Here is a 19781-nt window from a genome sequence, read left to right as displayed (position 1 = left end):
CCTACATGTAACACGATGTGATCCTCATCGTGAACAAACATGTGACTCTTTTGCTCTGAAATGGTATTTCAGCTTCTAAGATTTCACATGTTTCCCTTAACCCATTTAAGAAAAAATAATTATGAAAAGGAAATTAGCATCATCTTCCCTCCACTTAAATTCATACAAAAAATGTTAATGCTTATCTTGGCGCTCAGTTTACTTTCAGATTTACGTTCTCACAAGCCACATTCTCAGCCTAATTTTTAAAATGATGAGGATCATAACCATTCAGTGCTAATCTTTGTTGTTTTTAACCTCTACCAGTGAAATCTGATGCTAAAAATAAATTTTGTGACTTGGTAGAGGGTGGGCCCATTATTTTTAAACTGACATTTTTACTTTTCTTTAAATACTTCATATTAATAATTGTGATAAATATGGAACAAAAAGCATTTTATGTTCCCCTGGAGTCACCCTTATTGAAAGGTCAGTTACAGTAGAGTTTTTGATACAATACGCTACTAAAATTCTCCCAACAGAGTGATGTGAATTTGGGTTTTAGGAATTCTGGCTCCAGGCTGTGAAGATATTAATATAAAATATTGTACAAAACATGGGTTCTTCTCCAAAACCATGCTAATATAATTATCTCCCTGGTTGATACCTTAACACATTTGCAGTGGGTGGGAATTTTCCCTTTTTGATAGGGATTATTTTAACCTAGTAGTTAAACTTTTTCTTTGCTATCTTAGGAAAGCGGTAAAAAACCACACACACTTACAAAAATAGCAACATAACAATTCTTGGCATTTCTCTGACAGGTTTATTCTGAGTTACTGTAAGTGTTCTTATAGGCATTATCTTATGATCCTTCAAGAGAGTTCTGCCAGTGGCAGGCATAACTACTTGAGTTTTTCAGATGAAAATACTGAGGTTGGGTCTGTGTTGCAAAGTGGAACATACTGTTCATGGGATTACCCACTTAATTTTGACTTAATTTGGTAAATACTTGTACAACGGAAGTGGAAACATTTATGAAGACTTTGTTCATAGAATGAGGGCACTGAGGGGGAGCACCAGAAGCCATCAGAACAAAGGTGACCCACAGACTCCGTCCTGGATTTATTTCATTAGACTGGAAATATGGAGGGCAGGGCAAGGTGCCCCCCTTCGCCCCTCCCCACCCCAGCTCCTAATGTTGCCGAAGTTGCCACATGCCTTGGTGAAAGGTTTGTCAGTATGTACATGTAAAATCACAGCAAAACTTACTCCATTCAATTCAACCCACAGTTCTTGAACACATCATAGTATGTCATGTTCCTGGGCCCTAACACAGAGGAGTAAAGGAAATAGCCAGTGCAGAATTGGGTGAAACTAAGACAATCAGCAAAGCCAGTTGGGTGTGAAGGAGGCGAAAGGGCTTCAACCCTCAGTGGGGGCAGTGGGTGGTGATGAGAAAGGAAATGGAGAAGGAAGACCTTCCAAAGAGGAGAATTTTGTTTAGGACTTACCTAGAGAAGATTTTCGCAATGGGGAGTCTCCCAGCAGAGGGATGGTATTGAATGGGAAGAGTGTATTTAAGGAATAGTAAGTTGTCCAGTGTTGCGGTATTTAAGTATTTAAATACCTAGGCAAGTATTTAATGGGTTTATAGGGAGAGTGGGGGTAGGAAAAGGAAATGGGGTGAAAAAGGTCTGGCCACAGACAAGACAGCCACATACATGGCAAAGCCATGTGGATCGTTAGACCAGGTAGAAGAGGCAGCTCTTCAGATTAATGTGGTTGACCATTTCCGCTGCATCTGAACAGAAGCTGCAGTGGTGTGGCCAGCCCTGGGCAGTGTGTCCCTGGCTGTCCTTGATTTGCAGGCCCAACAGCATTCAAATGCGTGACACAGAAAGCCCCTGCATCTTGGGGTACAAGGGAATCACAGGGAATATTTACAGGGGTAATTTGAAATCCAGTCCTGGTTGACTTTACAATGAATCCATTCACAAATCGGGTACTGCGTTTTAGGGACAAATTGCTCCCAACATTCCTTCACTGATGACTAAAAACACTCATTCAACCCATTAACTACCTGCTGTGGCCCCCATAGACCAGACAGACCTGAACTCTGCCTGCCCCACCACCACCAACCAGAGCATCCAGTGAACGAGGAGAAATGGATGCTTAATAAATGCTCATCTACTTGTACGAGTCAAAATGCTCTGAGAACTATGAGTTAAAAAGGAAAGGGTTCAGCGTGTGGAGGGAGGTAAAAACAGTTCAACCCTCCCCTGCAGAAGTAACATCTACCTTGAGACCTGGAAGAAGAGAAGGCTGGGTAAAGGTGTTCCAGGCGAGGGGACAGCTTGTGGGATTCCAAACATAGGACAGACAGATGACCGGGTCAGTTCAAGGAGATGAAAGGTTTCCCTGCCCGCTAGAGCACAGAGCCCTGGGGAGTGTGGTGTAGATGAGCCAGGTCAGGTCCCGAGGGCCTGACACAGAGATGCTGAGAAGTCACTGAATCATGCCCAGCAGGGAAGTGAACTCACCTGCAGTGGAAAAGCCAGCAGAGGGGAAGATGGGTAAGGGGGCAGAAGAGGGGACAACCATGGAAACAGAAAGCCCCGCAAAGGGTGAGCCGGACTTGAGAAGTGGCGGAGAGATGGACAGAGACAAATCCAGGATGCGTTTTAGAAGGATTGCTTGGCGTGTGGATGACTGACACCTAGAAATTTCAGGAGGGCAAGTGAGACCAGAAGTTAGACCAGAAGTTGTTCCCTGGATGGCGATGGCCCACTAGCATGTCCCAAGGGGCAGACACCGAGCCTGTGGGAAAGCAGCGCGTGGGCATGTTACTCCTGACATACCCGGGGGCCAGGCAGGTGGGAAAGCCAGGTGAGCGTTTGGATGAAAGCACCTGGAGGTCACAGGAGAGCAGGCTGTAGGCAGCACACTTCTGTTTAGAAGCCATGTTGCTTAGATATTTCAACTTTTTATGGAGCCGTATCCAGGGAACAGTCCAGAGTAGATGAGAAGAACCCAGAACCGACAAGCATGGGAAATGCCAGCATATAGGGGGGTGAGGGTGGAGTGTGTGTGAGGGCGCGTGCGTGCGTGTGGTCACATGCAGAACATCCAAAGAAACAGGGCCGGGCATGACAGAATGGAGGGAGAGGCCGCACGCTGTTCGAAGCCCGGGAGGCAGGAGGCGGAGAGGAGACCCCTCCCTCCGCTGCGACCCGGAGCTCACTGACCTCACGGGCAGTTTGCGTGGAGAGGGGGTGTGAAGCCAAAGCGCAGAGGGTTGTAGCTACATGGGACAAGACAGTGGAAATGTCTGTGTAGGTGACTTTTTAGAAATTTGTGGGTGTGTCGTAGAGAGATTGGGAGCTGTGAGGGGTGTGTGTGTGCACGCGTGTGTGACTTCCAGTGGGACGCATTAGCCACAGTTGCTGGAGACCCGGGAGGGACCCAGGTAAATAACTCTTCTCCCATGAGTGGCTGTCGATTGGCGCCTGCAGATGAAGGTGTAGCTCAGGCAGAAAGTCTCCCTGGGCGCGACCCGTTGGCAGAGGGAGTGAAGACCTGTATCGGATTCCTCATGTAGCATCTCAGAGGCTCTTCTGAAACCCTCAGCGGGCACCCCGCACGCATCACAGCCAGCTCTCTGCTTCATACCTGAACCCCTCGTTGCCTCAGTCCTCACAGTACCTCGATTTTCCTTCTGAGGAACCCAACTGGATGCAGATAATCCCCAGAGCTTTCAATTCAACCTTTTTTTTTTTTTCCAGTCCTTCACAACATGTGTTTTTATTCACAGTTGGGATTTTCTGATTTAGGTACATTTGAAGACCATCTGCCCCCTTGCTCCCTACCACACACACACACACACGGAAGGGAATTTTTTCCCAAGGCAAGACAGGAACCCTCCCTCCTACCCACTTACACACCAGCTTGAGATTTTCTAGCAGTTTCACCAGACATCCCTCAGGACTCCCATGACAACCCCCCCAGTGGGGTCCTAACTCCACCCCCACGCCTGCAGTTTTTGCCTCTAGAGTGTGTGGTTTCTGTTGCCAGGCACCACGCCTCTGTCATGACGATCTCGTGGCAGAAAGCAGATCACACACACACATCCAGGTCACCCGTCCCAGGCCTCTGCTGCCACAGGGTTGGGCTTTCAAAGAAATAATCTGAGGTGCACCTGGCCCCCAAGCCTTTGATCTGAAGGAGACAGACTCTCTGTTTCTGTTCTCACCTCTCTGTTGTCGATATGCAACCTCTGCCGTCAAACCATCCCTGAAGGCGATAGTGTCAGTGGCATCGAGTGAACCCCAAACCTGGCCTCGGTTTAGGAATAGAGTTCTATTTCTAGCCCTGCCCTTGACTCACACGACCTTGGAGGAGTTGCTATGCCTCAGATTTTTCATCTGTAAAATACCCACTTCCTGCCTTGGAGGATTAAGTTGATGATGTCTGTAAAATACCTGGAGGTCAGGGGAAAGACACAGCGGCATTATCACATCACATGTCCCCCTCATCAGAATCCTGGATGTGTAAGAGCAGAAGAGGGGCAGAAGCCGGCTCAGGAGTGCACTTTACATAACATTGGCATAAAAGAATGCAGACTGCTTTGTGTCAGTCCCACCAATGTGAATGACTCTGAAAGACTGTGTTGACTAACCCTCTTTATTTCTGGTTGTGCTTCAATCTCACTTTGAATGTTAACTCTAAACCGCTAACCTGTTTCTTTCCCTTTGTTCACTTTTTCCCACCCTCCATTGCATGACACGCAGGGTCAGTTTTGTGCATGACACCCGCTACCAGTATTGGTAGGTTTCAACCTTTTTTTATTTGTCTTTGATATGACTATGTACAATACCTTCACATGCTTGAAACTGATTTCAGAGATGGTAGAAATGCCTTAGGAAATGATAGATCTGAAGACTTATTTGGCTTTAGAGTTAACGTGTAGGGTTTTTTTAAATGTGCTTGTCTATTTAAGAAAATGAGCATTTGAATGTCCTAGAACCACCGCTACAAAACATAAAAGCAGCAGTATGAGTCTGATGTTTAATGATCTGTATTTTGTTTCTCTTTATAGTTGATACGGTTTAGCAGGAAGAAAAAAAAATAAAAACTCACTTTATTAGAGAGGCAGGCTAATTTCATCAATGTTTTAAAGTTTCATAGTGGTGTGCCTTTATCTCCTCTTTGCTGTGTGTTAGTTATCAGAGTTTCCCAGAAGTATTTATTTGAAAAAATTATAAATGGATGTATTTTTTAAAACAAATGTCTGAACTGCCTTGTTCTATTGTCCTTATTTTTTTTTCTTTAACTTTAAGTGTTGATTTTACTGGTGATAATGATTTATACCTGCCCCTTTCCCGTCCACTTGGATGTTAAATTTCCTCAACACATAGTCATCCTCACACATTCCAACACCTAGGCACAAATTCTGTCTTCAGGACATTGGCTGAGATTGACAGCCTTGATCATAAAGTCAAGTCAAAATTGGCAAAATGTGTCTGTCTGTCTCACGGTCACTACGGTCCAATGTACATCAAGGCTGGAATTTTTGCTCCACCATCTGCCGTCCCAAAGATACAGTACACCCCAGAAATTCCAGACCAAACAGGCAGCCCCAAATTGACCAAAAAAATAATTCCGTTTAACCCCAGTGAAGGAACACCCCACATCAGGCCTGCCCATGCACCACCAATGTTGCAAACGATGACTTAAGACCAGCACCTGCTCTCACTCCATTAGATGTTACGTCTTTGTTCTAGACGCTCCCCTGATGGCCTCCATCAGAGATTGAACTGGGAAAGACCTGTTGTTAGAAATACAGTGTTTATAAATACATCAACCAAAGTCATCTGCTTTGGCCTTTCTGGGAATCACTGATTATGTTTTAAAACTTCCTTTAATTGTACTTGTAATAAGCTATTTTCCCTTTTTTATTTCTCTCCCATGCTTCCTTGCTTTGCATTGTGATTGCATGCCATCTGCTGGTTTAACCCATGATGGCTTGCTGCTCTGATATTCACCATGCCAAACACCACTTCTATTACCATAACGCTCCACCCTCCTGTTCATTGCTCCCATGGTTCCCCTCCTGAAAGTACCCATGATGCACAGCGCTACGTCAGCCACTGTCTCTGCAGCAGCAGCTCCTGCAACAAGTGCCCCCTTCGCAGCAACAGCCACAGCCAATCAGGTTTGCTCCTTTTAAAGCTTTCTTTCACAAATCCCAAACTCTAAATGAGTGCTGATATTTAAAAAAAAAATTCTCGGTGAGAATTTTTTTTTCATGTTTATCCATCAAATTTTATTTTTTTAATTAGTTTAGAGCAAGCATTTATGGACAGGTTGCACTTATTTAGAGTTAACATTTACTGCCAATAATGATGTAGCTCTGTTTTGTGTTGCACTGTTTGTTTTCGTACCTAATATTGTGTAATTAACCCGACAGGCTTACGTTCCTTTTTGTACAGCGTCACGCATCCAGGGGTTTGTGACGGGCCACAGGCACCGTGTAAAAAAGCTGCCCCCCTGGGTGCTTCAGAACCGGCTTGTATTTGGGTTCAGCTCATTCAGGCCCTGTTCTCTGCCGTGGAGGGGGGAGTAAGACTGAGAAGGCACTCCCCTTTCCCCGTAGGGTTACCCTGGGGGTCTGAGTGACTCTTCCTGCCACTTCACCTGGGTCACGCGATTCCCACCGCACAATCATCCACATGCAGGTTTGGCCTAAGAGCCAAACCAGACGGGAGACTGGTACTGGTCAGCAGGCTCACAGCGGCTGGATATAACTGGGCAGGGACATTTAAATCTGTTGGTTTAATGTATGTGGCAGTAAGACCAGGAATGCACGTGTGGGAACTCACTGAGAAGCACCTCAGCGAGCCTTTGGCGACTTGCACTCCACAGTCACAGGTGCACTGTCATGGTGACCTGTCCCCTGACTTGGTCCCCAGGGATGAGAATGCAGAAGAGTAAGCATCAGTTCTCACCTGCCAGGCCAAACACCTTTGCAAGGTCTCCGTTGATAGATGAACCGTTTTGGTTTTGTTTTTAGCTTAGCTTTGTTTTAGCAACTCTACGATTCAGAGACAAGAAAGTGATCTAGAAATAGAGTGGAGGGGTATGAGCTATTGGGAAAAATCTAGTCCAGGCACAAAGTCCACTTGACAGGTGGGGAAGGCGTGTTTACACTTCTGTCCATGTTCCGCTGCGTGAGCCATGTCTGTGCTGTAGCCTCAGCACTGAAAGGCCAGACGGGGGTGGGGGTGGCACTTAGACAGGGGAACAGAAGATCCATGAGGGCTCCTGCTGTAGCCTCCAAACTGTGCTGAAGCAGGAAAGAATGGAAGGCAGAGAGGAGAGGCTGGGGGTGGGCGCTCACAGGCCAGCCCAGCTGTTGATATTCTCCAGCTCCTCACTGGCTGCTCAAAGTGCCAGCTTAGCCTCACAGGCAAACCAGCTCAGCTTCCACACATAAAGCAAAGACCAGCGTAGGATACGTTCCTGAGCTGGGAAGCTTAAAAACACAAAGATGGGGCAGGAAAGGGGTCCCCGTTTGAGTTCATTATTTAGTTCAAGAAGCCCGTTCCACTCACTCATTTTTCATAGGGAAGTGAGTATCTGTTCCTTCTGTATCGAAGACCTGCCTCCTTGAGCCATGTTTGTGTGATTTTTTGGCACACATTTGTTATAAAGTCCTTCCTAAGACAACAAACATAGTGGGATTGACACAATAGAACTTTCCCTGTGTTTTGGGCAAGTTACGCCCTTGAACACCTAGAGATCTTTCCCAGGAAAGGAAAGTAACCAAGATAAATACTGCAGAGTTTCAGGATAAGTTCCTTTATTTATGATAAATTCTTAACCGTAGCGTACGGTTTGTCCAGTCTAGTGATTTGCAAGCTCAGGTAGAAAAAAGCTTTGGAGATGGCGCGGGTGTGTGTATCTGTGTGTGTTTTAGGGAGGCCGGGCTAGGAAGCATGTGATAACCCAGAGCTAGGCTATGTCACTCTATAGCAGGGTGAAACTGGTAAATGAACTAGTAAGTTTAACATCACTCAAATCCAGAGACGTGTAATAAAAGGTGTACCTGACAGCAGCTTCCGGAGTCTTAGATTCTGAGCGTTGGAGTTTGTTGGATGTGACAGTTGCTGGATTGCATTTAATGGATGAGGAAGAAAACTTCTTTAGCAGCTTTTGGTGAAGGTCTATATGTTCATGAGACGCAAGGAAAAGAAATAGTAAGAAACAGTGTTTCCCAATATCGTATGCTATGTTTTGAACAAGTTTCAAAGAGCAGCACAGCTACAAAAGAACTTGAAAATTCTTGTGGGTCCAAGAATTCTGAATTCAGAGATTATTGGTACTGAGAAGTGGCAAATTATCTTAGTGAGATTTTGCTTCATCAGCTCAGATTGGGTCACACCCTTGTGAATTGTGAAAGTCATTTGAATGTCTTAGATCTCAGTTTTCTCATTTATGAAAGGAAGAGTAGAAGTAGATGTCCTCGGAAGTCTCTCTCTTCCAGTTCCAGAATCAGCCAAACCCCCAATCTCGTAATGATGTTATGAGATGCTTGGCTTGTGCTCCAAAGTGGTACAGGCAGATGCTTGAGCCCCTGGGGTTCATGACCCAGAGTTCAGTGAGTGACAGCCCTGTCTTCTTTTCCTTCATTGACAATGTTTCTTAAACACGAGATGTAGTAGCCTTTGACAGTTGTGCAGTTCATTTCATCAGTTCAGTACAAACAGTTCAAATCTCATATCTGTAATTAGCCACAAGTGACTTATAGAAGAGAATCCACCTGGCATCCATGACATCGCCTCTGTATGTTACCCCAGGGGGAGACAAATTAAACAACAGTGAGTTACAGATTCTATGCTCAGCTTCATCGAGGTTGCCAGTCATGAAAATTTTAACAGAAATTAGACATACTCTTTGAAATTAAGTGAAAACAAAAATTCAGAAAGATTTGGGGACTACAAAATAAATGGTTGTTTAGCTCCGGGAATAACCACTTTCTAGGAGCTATTTCCTATTTCATATAAGGTCTTGGGCCTTATTAAATCTAATAATGTTGCTATTATTTATAAACCACTTATGATGTATGAAATACTTTTCTAAATGCTGTTTTCTCATGTACTTTAGTACATATTACAGTATAGCATACACTTTATATGAGAGAGAGGATACATATGTATAGAAATATTTAATCCTGAGAAGTCTTAAGTGATAAATACAATTGTCATCATCGCCATTTTACAGGTGGAAAAACTGAAACAAGGTTAAATTCCTTAGCCAAAGCCACACTGCTAATGAACAGTCTTGCTAGAATTTAAACCCAGACTGTCTGACGCCAGCGGCCTTCCTCCTGACCACCGTGGGACTCTCCCCCTCTCTATAACTGCAAATACACAAACGTCACATCCTCCACAAATGAAACTCTTGTGTGCCGACCAGTCCCCAGTGCTGTGGCTGTGGGAGAAATGAAAGGATCTTTGCTAATCCAGCTCAAGCTACAGTGACCCCTCACTGGGGCCATGGACTGAGCTCGTGCCTAGCTTCAAGCTAGACATGTAATAGCCAGGTCATGTTTAGAAACCAGAAAGTTGAACACAGAATCATATATAACATTCTGTCCTATTACGAACAGTGAGTACACTGAGAACTTTGAATAGTTCCTTTGTACAGGGACGATACATAAGAATGTGGTCAGTCCAATGGGACCCGCCGACTCACAGGCTCTGTGTGAGTCACTGTGCTGGACTTTACTACCAGCCTCTGCCAGTCACTCAGAAATAGCTTGGTACCAAGGGAAATCAGAAATGAAAATGACGCTACTACATGAGAGAACACATTTAGATGCGTATTTCATACACAATGTTACACATCATTCAATTTCAGAATGCATAAATCTATATCTGCCTGTTTTGAAACAAATGTGATCTCAGAATGTCCTTTGCAAAAAGTAGAGGTGAACAGCCTCGCAGGGAGGTCACCCCATTCTTTCCATGAGTGAGACTTTACTCCATAAAATGAGCGTGCATGTTGCAAACTCCGTCCTTTGCATTTTCGCAATCCTCCATCTGCATTTTTTACTTCAGTATGGGAGGAAACCTTGCAGATAAATATATTGTAAGTCTTAGTTGGTACAGATGACTCATTCTACCCCAAAGCACCCTTCGAGGCCCAGTTGAGGTGCAGTTCACACTTGAGCCCGCACAGCTAGGAGAGTTTATTCTGTCCTCTAACTCTAAAGGGCTTTACCTGCAACTCTGAGAGCGCCACCGTCAGTCACACAGGGTGGCAGGTGCGGTACCCGCAGCCGGGAATTCCAGTGTGAGCAGCGGGTGGTCAGAGCGTCAAGCGCTGATGCCCCAGTGATTCCGTCACGCAGGACCTGAAATGCCCAGGTCAAGGGCGCCATCTTATTTGGCAGCTGCAGGGTTTGCAAGCAGGAGAGGAGGGAACAGAGCTCTAGGAAGAGGGGCAGAAGATGCCCCAGGAGCGGGAGTCGGTGGCCCCGGGGGTTCTCGCTGAGCCAGCTCTGGGGCAGTGCTTTGCTGTTACTCCAGGGAGAGTTGCTTCTGGCCAAAGAGAAGCATAACAATGATTTCATACAGGGCAGTGCCTGTCTGAAAGAAGATACACGAGCTGAGTAGAAAAGTGGACCATGGGAAATGGCTCAAGGGTAGCCGTGGGGGACACGCCCTGGCCAAGTGTTCACCCTTCCGGGTGGTTTCCTACTTCCCGTCAAGATGACTCTGCAGAGCCAGGTGGCTCTCTGGGGCTGCACCCAAAAGACTGAGCCCCTGCGGACTCGGCAGGACACACGCGATCCGTGTCCCTACGGTTCTTACAGCCAGAGCCAGTGGACAGGGAGGCCAGCCCCTGCACTGCTGCGCTGGGTCACGAGTCCACAGAGGGGAGCATGCATCTGACAGATGCGACCTACACCCCTGAGTCATAGAAGGGCTGGCCTTGTCCCCTCACTAAAAAAGGTGCAATTATTTTAAAACAAAACAAAAATGCATCCATGCGGGATTGATGGGAGGAGACATGATGGAGCACTTGGATGCCTGCATAGCTGGTGCATCCCATTCTCTGTCTGGCAGCGTTAAGCAATACTTAATCACGTTTCCAAAAAGCAGCGCTGCATTCGGAAATTATAACCTCAAGTTCTTGCCACATCTTCTGAGCCGTGCGTGCCCCCAGATCCAAGCTGGTCAGCAGAAAGCTGGCCCTCAAAGCAGTGGATCAGATTTAAAGACACATCATTCACACATAGGCCTCCACTCAGGAGTGTCAGAAACCCCGTTTTCCAGACAGGCCTCAGATAGGGTGCTGTATATGTTAATCGCTGTCCGCAGCATCTTTCAAGAAAAATAAAACCAATGCCTACAACCCAGTCCAGATAGTATGCTTCATCTGAGCTGCTACACATGTCTAGAGAGGGAAGAGAAAAACTTAAAAACATCAGATTTTATGTATTCCTCATATGTAAATGTGAACACAACTTCAAAGCTATTTGTAGAGAATCTCAGATATGTAAATGAACCTCTACTAACCAAGAAGCCCAGAAAGGTAAGGTGGTGTTTTACTTCAGCCCTCATCTCTAAGAGTTTTATAAACCATCTATTATTCAAAAGCATCTGTCAGAACTATATTCAGACAACTGTGGGAGGCATTAAGTGTTCCTCACCATTCACCACTTGACCCATTTGGAGTCTGTGTTTATTGCACACACAAAAATCTTGGTTCTGCAGAGTCCCCAGGTGTGGTCTCTGGAATAATCTCCCGAAATACACAGCAGCAACGCTGGCCTCTCCCTACAGATGATCAAACTTGCAATTCCTCTTTCTTCCCTCTGGCCGGCCCCTGGGAACAGATTACAGCAGGCGGCTGGGCCCCAAGAATGTTTCGCTCCAAAAGGCCGAGACAGAACTGCCAGAGTCCAGCCTTTGTGAGCAGCACACTGGGCTGTCCGGGAGAGGCTTCTCGGGTCACAGAGCCCTGCTGCGCGGCCGCCTTCCACCCTCGCCGACTGTTCTAACTGTAGAGGGAGGTTCAGTGTCGGAATGGATCTGGTTGCTGCAAATGAGGCAGAAATGCCTCGTCAAATATTTTGTGAAGTGAGGTCAAGTTGAGAGAGGGGGAGAGAGATGGAGGAGGGGTGGAAGGAGAGAAACAGAAAAAGAGGAGGAGGGGGCAGAGGGAGAAGATGAAGGAGGGGGGAGAGAAAAGGTTGGAACCCGTGGTAGCTCTCTAATTAGAAAAACGTAACTGAAAAGCACAGTATCTGCGTTCAGTTAATGCTATTAGCTTAAGTTGCTTGGTCATTTCTGTCAGAATTCCTTGTGCAGGGCTGCTCGAGGGTGTTGGAATCCACACTTGCTGGTGTGAATTTTTTTAAAAAATGTTTTTGAAAGGGCTGAGAGAAGAGAGATGGAGGGTCAGGGCGGGTCATGGGGACAAATTACTTTCTGTCTTTAAGAAATCAGAAAACTGGAAGACAATCGATCTTTTATTTTCCTGTCTCTGAAGCACCTGTTTTGCGGGGCTGTCCTGTGGTTTAATTAATAAACACACTTGCAGAGTCTGAGGAAAGGCTAAGCAATGGAAGTGTTAAAATCTAGGACAGTTTCACTTTTCATGCGCAATTTACACCTCGTGGTTAGAACCTTGGTGGAATTCTTTTGTAGATAGCACCTGGAGACATAATATCAGTTCCAATTTAGTGCTGCAGAAGAGAAAATGTCAAGGGTCCTTCTGTGGAACTTGCTGCCCGGTGGATTGTCCTATTTATGATCCTCACATCCCCTTTTCTTTTGTATTTTAATGCAACTTGGGGGGGGGGTTCTTTTTCTAGTGAAGACACGTCCCCAGTTGTGTTCAGCTTTTTGTTGACGGCCACGCCATCATGCTCCGTATTTCTAATTTTAGCTTTTCTCTTCTGAGTAGGAGGCACATCCAGTTCATCCTACCTGTGTGCTTACTGCAGGTCTAGATTTGGGAGGGAAGCAGATGAACTGCAGTTCAGGCTTCAGGCCAGCTGGCAAGGTCCGAAAGATGAATGGGGGCTCCTTCTTAAAACTTGCTGTGAACGGAATAAAACTGTGATTCCTAAGCATTTATCTCCCCAAGCTCTGGCTCTGCCGCCTGGCTTCTTGCTCTCCTACCAGCTAGCTACCTGGGGAACCTGCCAGCCTTTGGTGAGGCAGACGGAGCAGAGCGACCCTCAGACTTTCTTGATGCTACAAAGGAGCGCAGCCAGTAACGTGTCCCACCAGACACGTCACCACCTTGGGCAAAGACAGACTGGCATGACGCCTGGCCTCACAGCCCTCTGGCATTCCCCGTGGGCTAGAAGCAGTGGCTAGCAACAGTTCTTGGTGCAGCTAGCAGAGAGGTGCTAAAAATACCTGAGTTGCAGGTGTGGTCCCTGTAGAAGAGCTATCTCGATCAAGGAGTCATTTTTCAAATGACCAAAGCAACACATTTCAAAATAATGCATAGCAATAAATCCCTTCAAAGTAGAAAAAAAAAAAATACCTGAGTTGACTTCCCAGTCGGGGATATGACATAAGCACGCAGGGTCATCAAACAAAATGGTCACATGTCACAGGTGGAAAGGGAGCTCAATGGCAGAGCTAAAGGTCTGGGGTGGCGTGGGGTGGGGTGTAGGAATTAGATGATGAACAGATGAAGTTGTTCTGACTGGGGTAATGAGTAAGGGGTGGAAAAAGAGGAAGTGGTCACTAATCACAGTGGGGCGCTCGGTCTCCCCCCCATTCTCACATGTTTCTCTACTGGTGGGTCCTAGTCCACAAGGAGAAGCCGGGGGCCAGCTTTGACCCAGCTCTAATCAGTAGTGCATCCTGCAGTTGACCGCAGTCTGTCCGACCCCGTAGACAATGCTGTTCTCCTACCCCACACCCTTCCCCTGAAGTGTGTGCATGTAGACAGGAGTTTCAGAGTTAGCCTCGGACTTTATCCCACTATCGAGGCAGCTGTAGCCACTGTGACTGTGCCAGATCTAAAGAAGGGGGACATTTCCTGACCCTGTGGTCAGTTTCCCTTTGTTGCAGATATTAGTGAAACCACCTGATAATATTTTTTTTCTTTCTGATTTACTTCACTTAGCATAATCTTCCAGCTCCATCCATATTCCCTCAAATGGCATGAGTTTATCCTTTTTGATTGCTGAGTAATATTCCATCACATATATAGGCCGCATCTGCTGTATCTACTCATCTGTTTTGGGCATTTCAGAAAGCAGGAGGAGAGGGGAGGGAAGAACACAAGAGGACTGTGAAGATGGGCCCTGGTTGCTGCGGTGGTGGGAGAACTGTGGGACCACACCTGAGGGGAGACATCAAATACTGTCCAAAAACTGCAATGATGTAAGATGATAATAAAGAAGGAAGACCGTCTTGTCTAGAGGGCATGCAGTGAGCAGAAGATGGAGAGGGGGGCACAGCCGGAGCCCTGGAGAGTTCATGAGGGGCTTGAATGGTGAGAGGAATGCAGAACAGCTAGATGAGAGGCTGCAAATGCTCATCCACTGGCAATGAGTAGGTGGACAGAGCCAGTGAGGCTGAGTGCAGGCCAGTTGGGGAGGAGGCTACTCCATTGTTGAAGTGATGAAACTGGGATAAAGGCAAAAGAGGAAGCTTAAGGATGAATCATAAGGAGCTAGGGAGACTCAGGGAAGCTGTTTGATCCTTTGCTCTCCCGGTGGCTGTTCCCGGCGCCTGTGGCTTCTGTGGGTTTCACCGCTTCCCCCTCCCTGCACGCTGGCCTGTCTCCAGATGCCTTTCCCGCTGTCTTACATGAAATAGAATGTTCTTGCGGGTACCGCCTTCCTTCTGCTTGTTCCAGAAAAGGAAAATGTGTCGACCGGTCATTTTCTGATGGCTTTATGAAAAATCACTGGCTGTTTTAGCATTTAGAATTCATCAGGTCTTGACCCTCTCTGGTGGTACTACCAGTGAAAGTGCAGCACTATGAAGCTCTCCGCAGTCGTTGCGGCACGAGTTCGATCCCCAACCAGGGAGGTGACCCACATGGCACAGCAGACCTCTCCTGACCCTCCCACTGCTCCCCTCAGTGGTATATTGCAGAAGATCTGCCTGTTCTGCTCCCCACTCTGTCTCTGGTGAATTCCCTCACCCCCTGTACCTCTGGCCTGGACCCCAGTTCTTGTGTTCATAATGAATAAATCTTTAAAAAAAAAATCAGGTCTTCTAATATGCTGACAGGCCAGAGCTTTTAGCCTGTTTTACTTCCAGTGATCAAATGAAATTATTCTTACCCATCGCTTCCCTGTGCTAGAGTTCTCAAAGAACTCCGAGCTTATGTTGATAATCCTGTAATCCAATACAGACACACCTCCAGATTCATCACAGTGCGTTCCTGGGGGCGGCATTAAGCTGATGGCTGTAAAATGGCTCTTACTCCCCATCGTCGCGGTGACAGCAGGCACAAGCCTGACCCAAGACCTGCTTCAGCTCCATCAAGACCACGAAAGGCAATGAGGCACGAATGCACCGCCATCATGCCATAGCGCTCAGTCACACGGTAGAGGAAAATGGGGGCGCAAAGTCCATTACAAATCCGAACAGGACCCCCAGGCAGCAAGGCAGCTTCCCCAGGTCACAGAATGAGAAGAGAACCAGGACCAGAACCGGGACACCGAGTCCTGCCTGGCATGGCACTCTTTCCCCTCCCGGCCTCCTGGGAAGGCGCTCTCAGGGACCATGTAAGGGGCTTCAAAATCAGACAGCACAGGGGTAACCCCTGCAGTTCCCCTTTTTGAAGCCTTTTCTATGATTTTGCATTAAAACCCAAAACGGCCCTTTGAGGACCTGCCCTTTCCTCTTCTGTCCCGGTGAAGAGACTGCAGTTAGAGAAGCCAGGAAACTTGCCGACCTCATCTACTAAATGGCAAAGCCAGACTTAGAGCTTTCCCCAAGCTCTGCCTCTGCTCTTTCAGAATCCGAAGGACCCAGAATAGTTAAGTGGCCTCCTCCAGGCCGCAGAAGGGATCGGAAATCCAAGGCCCACTCCAGGCTTTTCTTCAGGAGACCATGATCCAGCTTGTCCATTTTTTTTTTCTTTTTTCTAGAACAATCACCAGCTTTCCTTCCTTCTTAGAATTTCAAAAGGTTTGGGAGGAACCAAAGAGATATCTCCCCAGCGTATCTTCTTGATTCCATCCCTTTCTCCAAATATTTTTCCAGTGATAATTTTATAGCTCTCCCTTCCACATTCTTCCAAGACTTGTTATTGTTGTGTTGACATCTTTGAACGCGCCAGAGGAGCACTTTATGAGAATTGCAGAGAAAAGGAATTGCTTGGATGCATTCCTGTAAGTTAGTCTCCTTTCCTTTGTTCTCTGACAGCCCCCAGCATGAAGGAGGCCCTGAACCAGGAGAATGGCTGAAACAGGGAAATCTAAGGAATGTGCAAAGAACAAGAACAAAACTCATTGAAGTCTTTGCCTTAGGAAAAAGTGTTTGAGTTGCTTCTTAAAAATACTTCAATTCCTCACCTCATAACCTTCCTTCTTTCTGCTCTGGATGTGGAAGCCCCATGAGAAATGGCGGGGTTCAGCAGCGAAGCACAGATGTTGACAAGAGACTGGTGTGCGGACGTGCCCACAGCAGTCCTCTGCTCTGAGCACGGTGATGGAGGGTGATCGGCAAGTGTACACCTTGTCAGAGGGTTCGTGGTTTATGTCTTAGCCTGGGAACTGAAGCAGCTGATACATTACCACATGGAAGCAGTAGTGTTTTGCTGAACTGGGACCAGAGACCAGGCATGGGGAGTCCTGTCCTCACGTCCACCACAGTGGACACAGTCATTGTACGCTGCTGACTGTTGACCTCTTTTCATAAAATATTTTAATTCAAAAAATGATTACTGTGAATGGAAAGTCACCACCTTCATAAGTAGAGAAATCAACCTACCTTTGCCTGTCAGTCACAATCCAGGATAAACATACACAGGAAGGGAAGTAATAGCACTTAATAGTGTAAAAAATCTTAATCGCATTAAAACCAAGTTTATCGCCAACAAATGTGAAGTGATATCTAGACTATCTGTCGACAGAGGTTGCATAGCTCGTGTCATAGAATATTTCAACACAATGTTTTAGTACACGTTATATTTAAGCACATTATTTGAATGCCTATTTAAACAGAAGCTGAAACTAAATTTTCTTCTGGATTATGTATCTTTAAAGAGACGCTCTCTATATCAGATACTTTACATACATTATTTGACTTAATACTCAAAAGAACTCTGTGAAGTGTTTTATGCATTTCCAAAGGAGAGCAAATCTTAAAGAATAACTCATTTTAGGGTCACGTAGGCAGGCACTGGCGGCCAGTTTTAGAAGTCAGGTCTCCCTCCCTCCAAATCCTGCTGTCTGTATCACCACCATTTGAGTTAGAGTCAGGTTTAAGGTCCACATGGGTTGGTATAAACCTTGTTATTGGCTCCCTTAAAGACCCGAGCTGATGACATTTTTTTACATTTACTTTCTTACATGTTGCTTTTTTTTTTTAAAAGATTTATTTATTCGTACAGAACTGGGGTACAGGCCAGAGGCTCAGGGGCGGTGAGAGGCTTCACCTGGGACAGAGTGGGGAGCAGAACAGGTAGATCAATGAAGTACACTGCTGACGGGAGCAGCGGGCAGGTCAGGAGAGGTCTGCCGCACCATGTGGTCACCTCCGGGGCAGGCGGGGATCGAACTCATGCTGAAGTAGCTTAAGCTTCTTAGTACAGTTCTTTAACCCGCTGTGCCACCAGGGAGGGCCACATGTTGCTCATTTTTATACAGCATTTCAATTTCTCCTCTGAGGGGCAGTCCCCATAATTGAACTACGGAGTTTAACAGTGAGCTTATACTGCTTTAACCATGCTAGAAGAAAGTTCTAGAAAGAAGCAAACCTTTTAAAGTCCAAGTTCAATGACAGAAATGGTCTGAAAATATGGTTAATTGTGGTAACCAATGAGGAAATTCAAATTTCAGTCCAGTAAATAGGGGCTAGAAAGCAGAAGGCTGCGGGCTCCCATTGACCCTCCCCAGAAAGGTAAATTGGCCAGTAAGTTCCGACTGATGGGTGTCTACTAAGAGGAGTCCTCACACTCAGCACTTTCATCAAAAATGTTTAACAACAATAATTCACAAAAGGAGATACTGGTTTTCTTCACCGACTCCTCAGAATCTTCCCTTCACATCAAGCTTCATTGCACATCAGTGCATCAGTGACTGAGGAGGAATGTTTGGGGAGGCCTGCCTGCAAGAGGCAATTGTAAAAAGAGTGACAAGGTTAACTTAGCTGTAGGATTTCAGTGTCAGTTCGGGTGCACAATGAGCACCAGAGGTCTCACAGTTGAAGCCAAAAGTGGGGCAGGGTGCGGGGGGTGGGGGGCGCAGTGAAAAGGAAGGGCAGGAAGGAAGACTTAAGTATTAGCAAGAAACGAGAAGGAGTGAGCGCCTGTGACGGGTGCCATGCTTCAGCTTGGAATGATGAAAAATTCTGGGTGGCTGGTGGTGTTAATGTCCTTGTACATAAAGCCACAGAAGTAGACACTTAAATGTGGTTAGAATGGTCGATTTTATGTATGCGTATTTCACCACAACTTTTAAAACTGGGCAAAGGGGGGGCTGAACGTGGTGGCGCAACGGGTTAAAGCACCGCACTGGGAAGCTCTCAGAAGCCCCTGCAGCACGAGTTCCATCCACACCCCAGAGCTGACCCACATGGTGCCACAGACCTCTCCTGACCCGCCCGCTGCTCCCCTCAGCAGTGTGCTTCATCAGTCTGCCCATTCTGCTTCCCCACTCTGTCTCTGGTGAATCCTTTCACCGCTCCTACACCTCTGGCCTGTACCCCAGTTCTGTATGCATAAATAAATCTTTAAAACAAACAAAAAAAGCTGGGTAAAGGAGCCAAACAGACATTTCTGCAAAGAAGAAAAAAAGATGTGTAGCAAAATGTAGGGTTTTGCTTCCTTAGATGTCTTAATAAGGAGGACTCCTTTCGGTGAGAAATTCTTGAGCGCCCCCTCTCTCTTCATAAAGCAGGTCACTGAGTGCAAAGGCAGGTCTCCCGCCAAGAGCCATGGCTTTGCGCGCTGGGTCTGTGCTGAGATGCCAAGCTGCTCTGTGTTGCCTTGGTGGCCACCCACCTCCATCCCTGTTCTCCACAACTATTTATGAAGTGTCGTGTAAACTTCGGGATTCTGGGAGCACAGCCTCGGAATAAAACAGTCCCTCTTCCCACAGATCTGTCTGTAAGGTTTGTCTAGTCACAGCAATTATCTAAGGAGGAGGATTATCGCAGAAAGTAGCAGCGGTCCAGAGGAACCGCCTCAGCCCTGGGCCTCGACAGCCACAGTGGTAAAGAAATGGAGAGTGTGCGAGCTGCTTCTCTTTACATGTTTTCTTCCTTGGTTTCCATTTTTGCCAGCTGTTGTACCAGCTGTCTGGCACTTCCTGGAGAGGCTGGGGCGTGGGGTGAGGGGGCAGGTGGACCCCTGGAGTGACTACCCCCCTCACTGCCGAGGTGCTGTTGCAGGATGAGGTCACAGACAAGCCTCCTGAAGTTCCCGCTTCAGAACCTTCTCTAGTTTCCTTTGCACCCTGATTTTATACACAACTGAGTAGTTTTGTTTTAAAGATTTATTTATGCATACAGGACTGCGGTACAGGCCAGAGGTGCAGAGGGTGAGAGGCTTCACCAGAGACAGAGTGGGGAGCAGAACAGGCA

General features: G+C 46.6%; 1 protein-coding gene across 6 annotated transcripts in view; it reads left to right on the top strand.

The window, feature by feature from the left end:
• Positions 1-19781, top strand: part of MBNL2 (muscleblind-like splicing regulator 2) — a 150626-nt gene that overhangs the window by 119022 nt on the left and 11823 nt on the right. For 2 of the 6 annotated variants that reach the window (XM_004680062.2, XM_012723225.1), the window contains 2 exons: positions 4770-4805; positions 6099-6193. The exons of 2 other annotated variants lie outside the window; for them this stretch is intronic. In XM_004680062.2, the coding sequence (XP_004680119.1) occupies positions 4770-4805; positions 6099-6193 (131 nt within the window). The remainder of the gene's footprint in view (positions 1-4769; positions 4806-6098; positions 6194-19781) is intronic. 2 more of the 6 variants (XM_012723227.1, XM_012723228.1) reach the window with 1 other exon arrangement.

Source organism: Condylura cristata, unplaced genomic scaffold (assembly GCF_000260355.1).
Source record: "Condylura cristata isolate star-nosed mole 26May11 unplaced genomic scaffold, ConCri1.0 scaffold00010, whole genome shotgun sequence".
NCBI lineage: Eukaryota > Metazoa > Chordata > Mammalia > Eulipotyphla > Talpidae > Condylura > Condylura cristata.
Note: the sequence above shows the minus strand (reverse complement) of the source record. Positions and strands in the feature narration are given on the sequence as shown.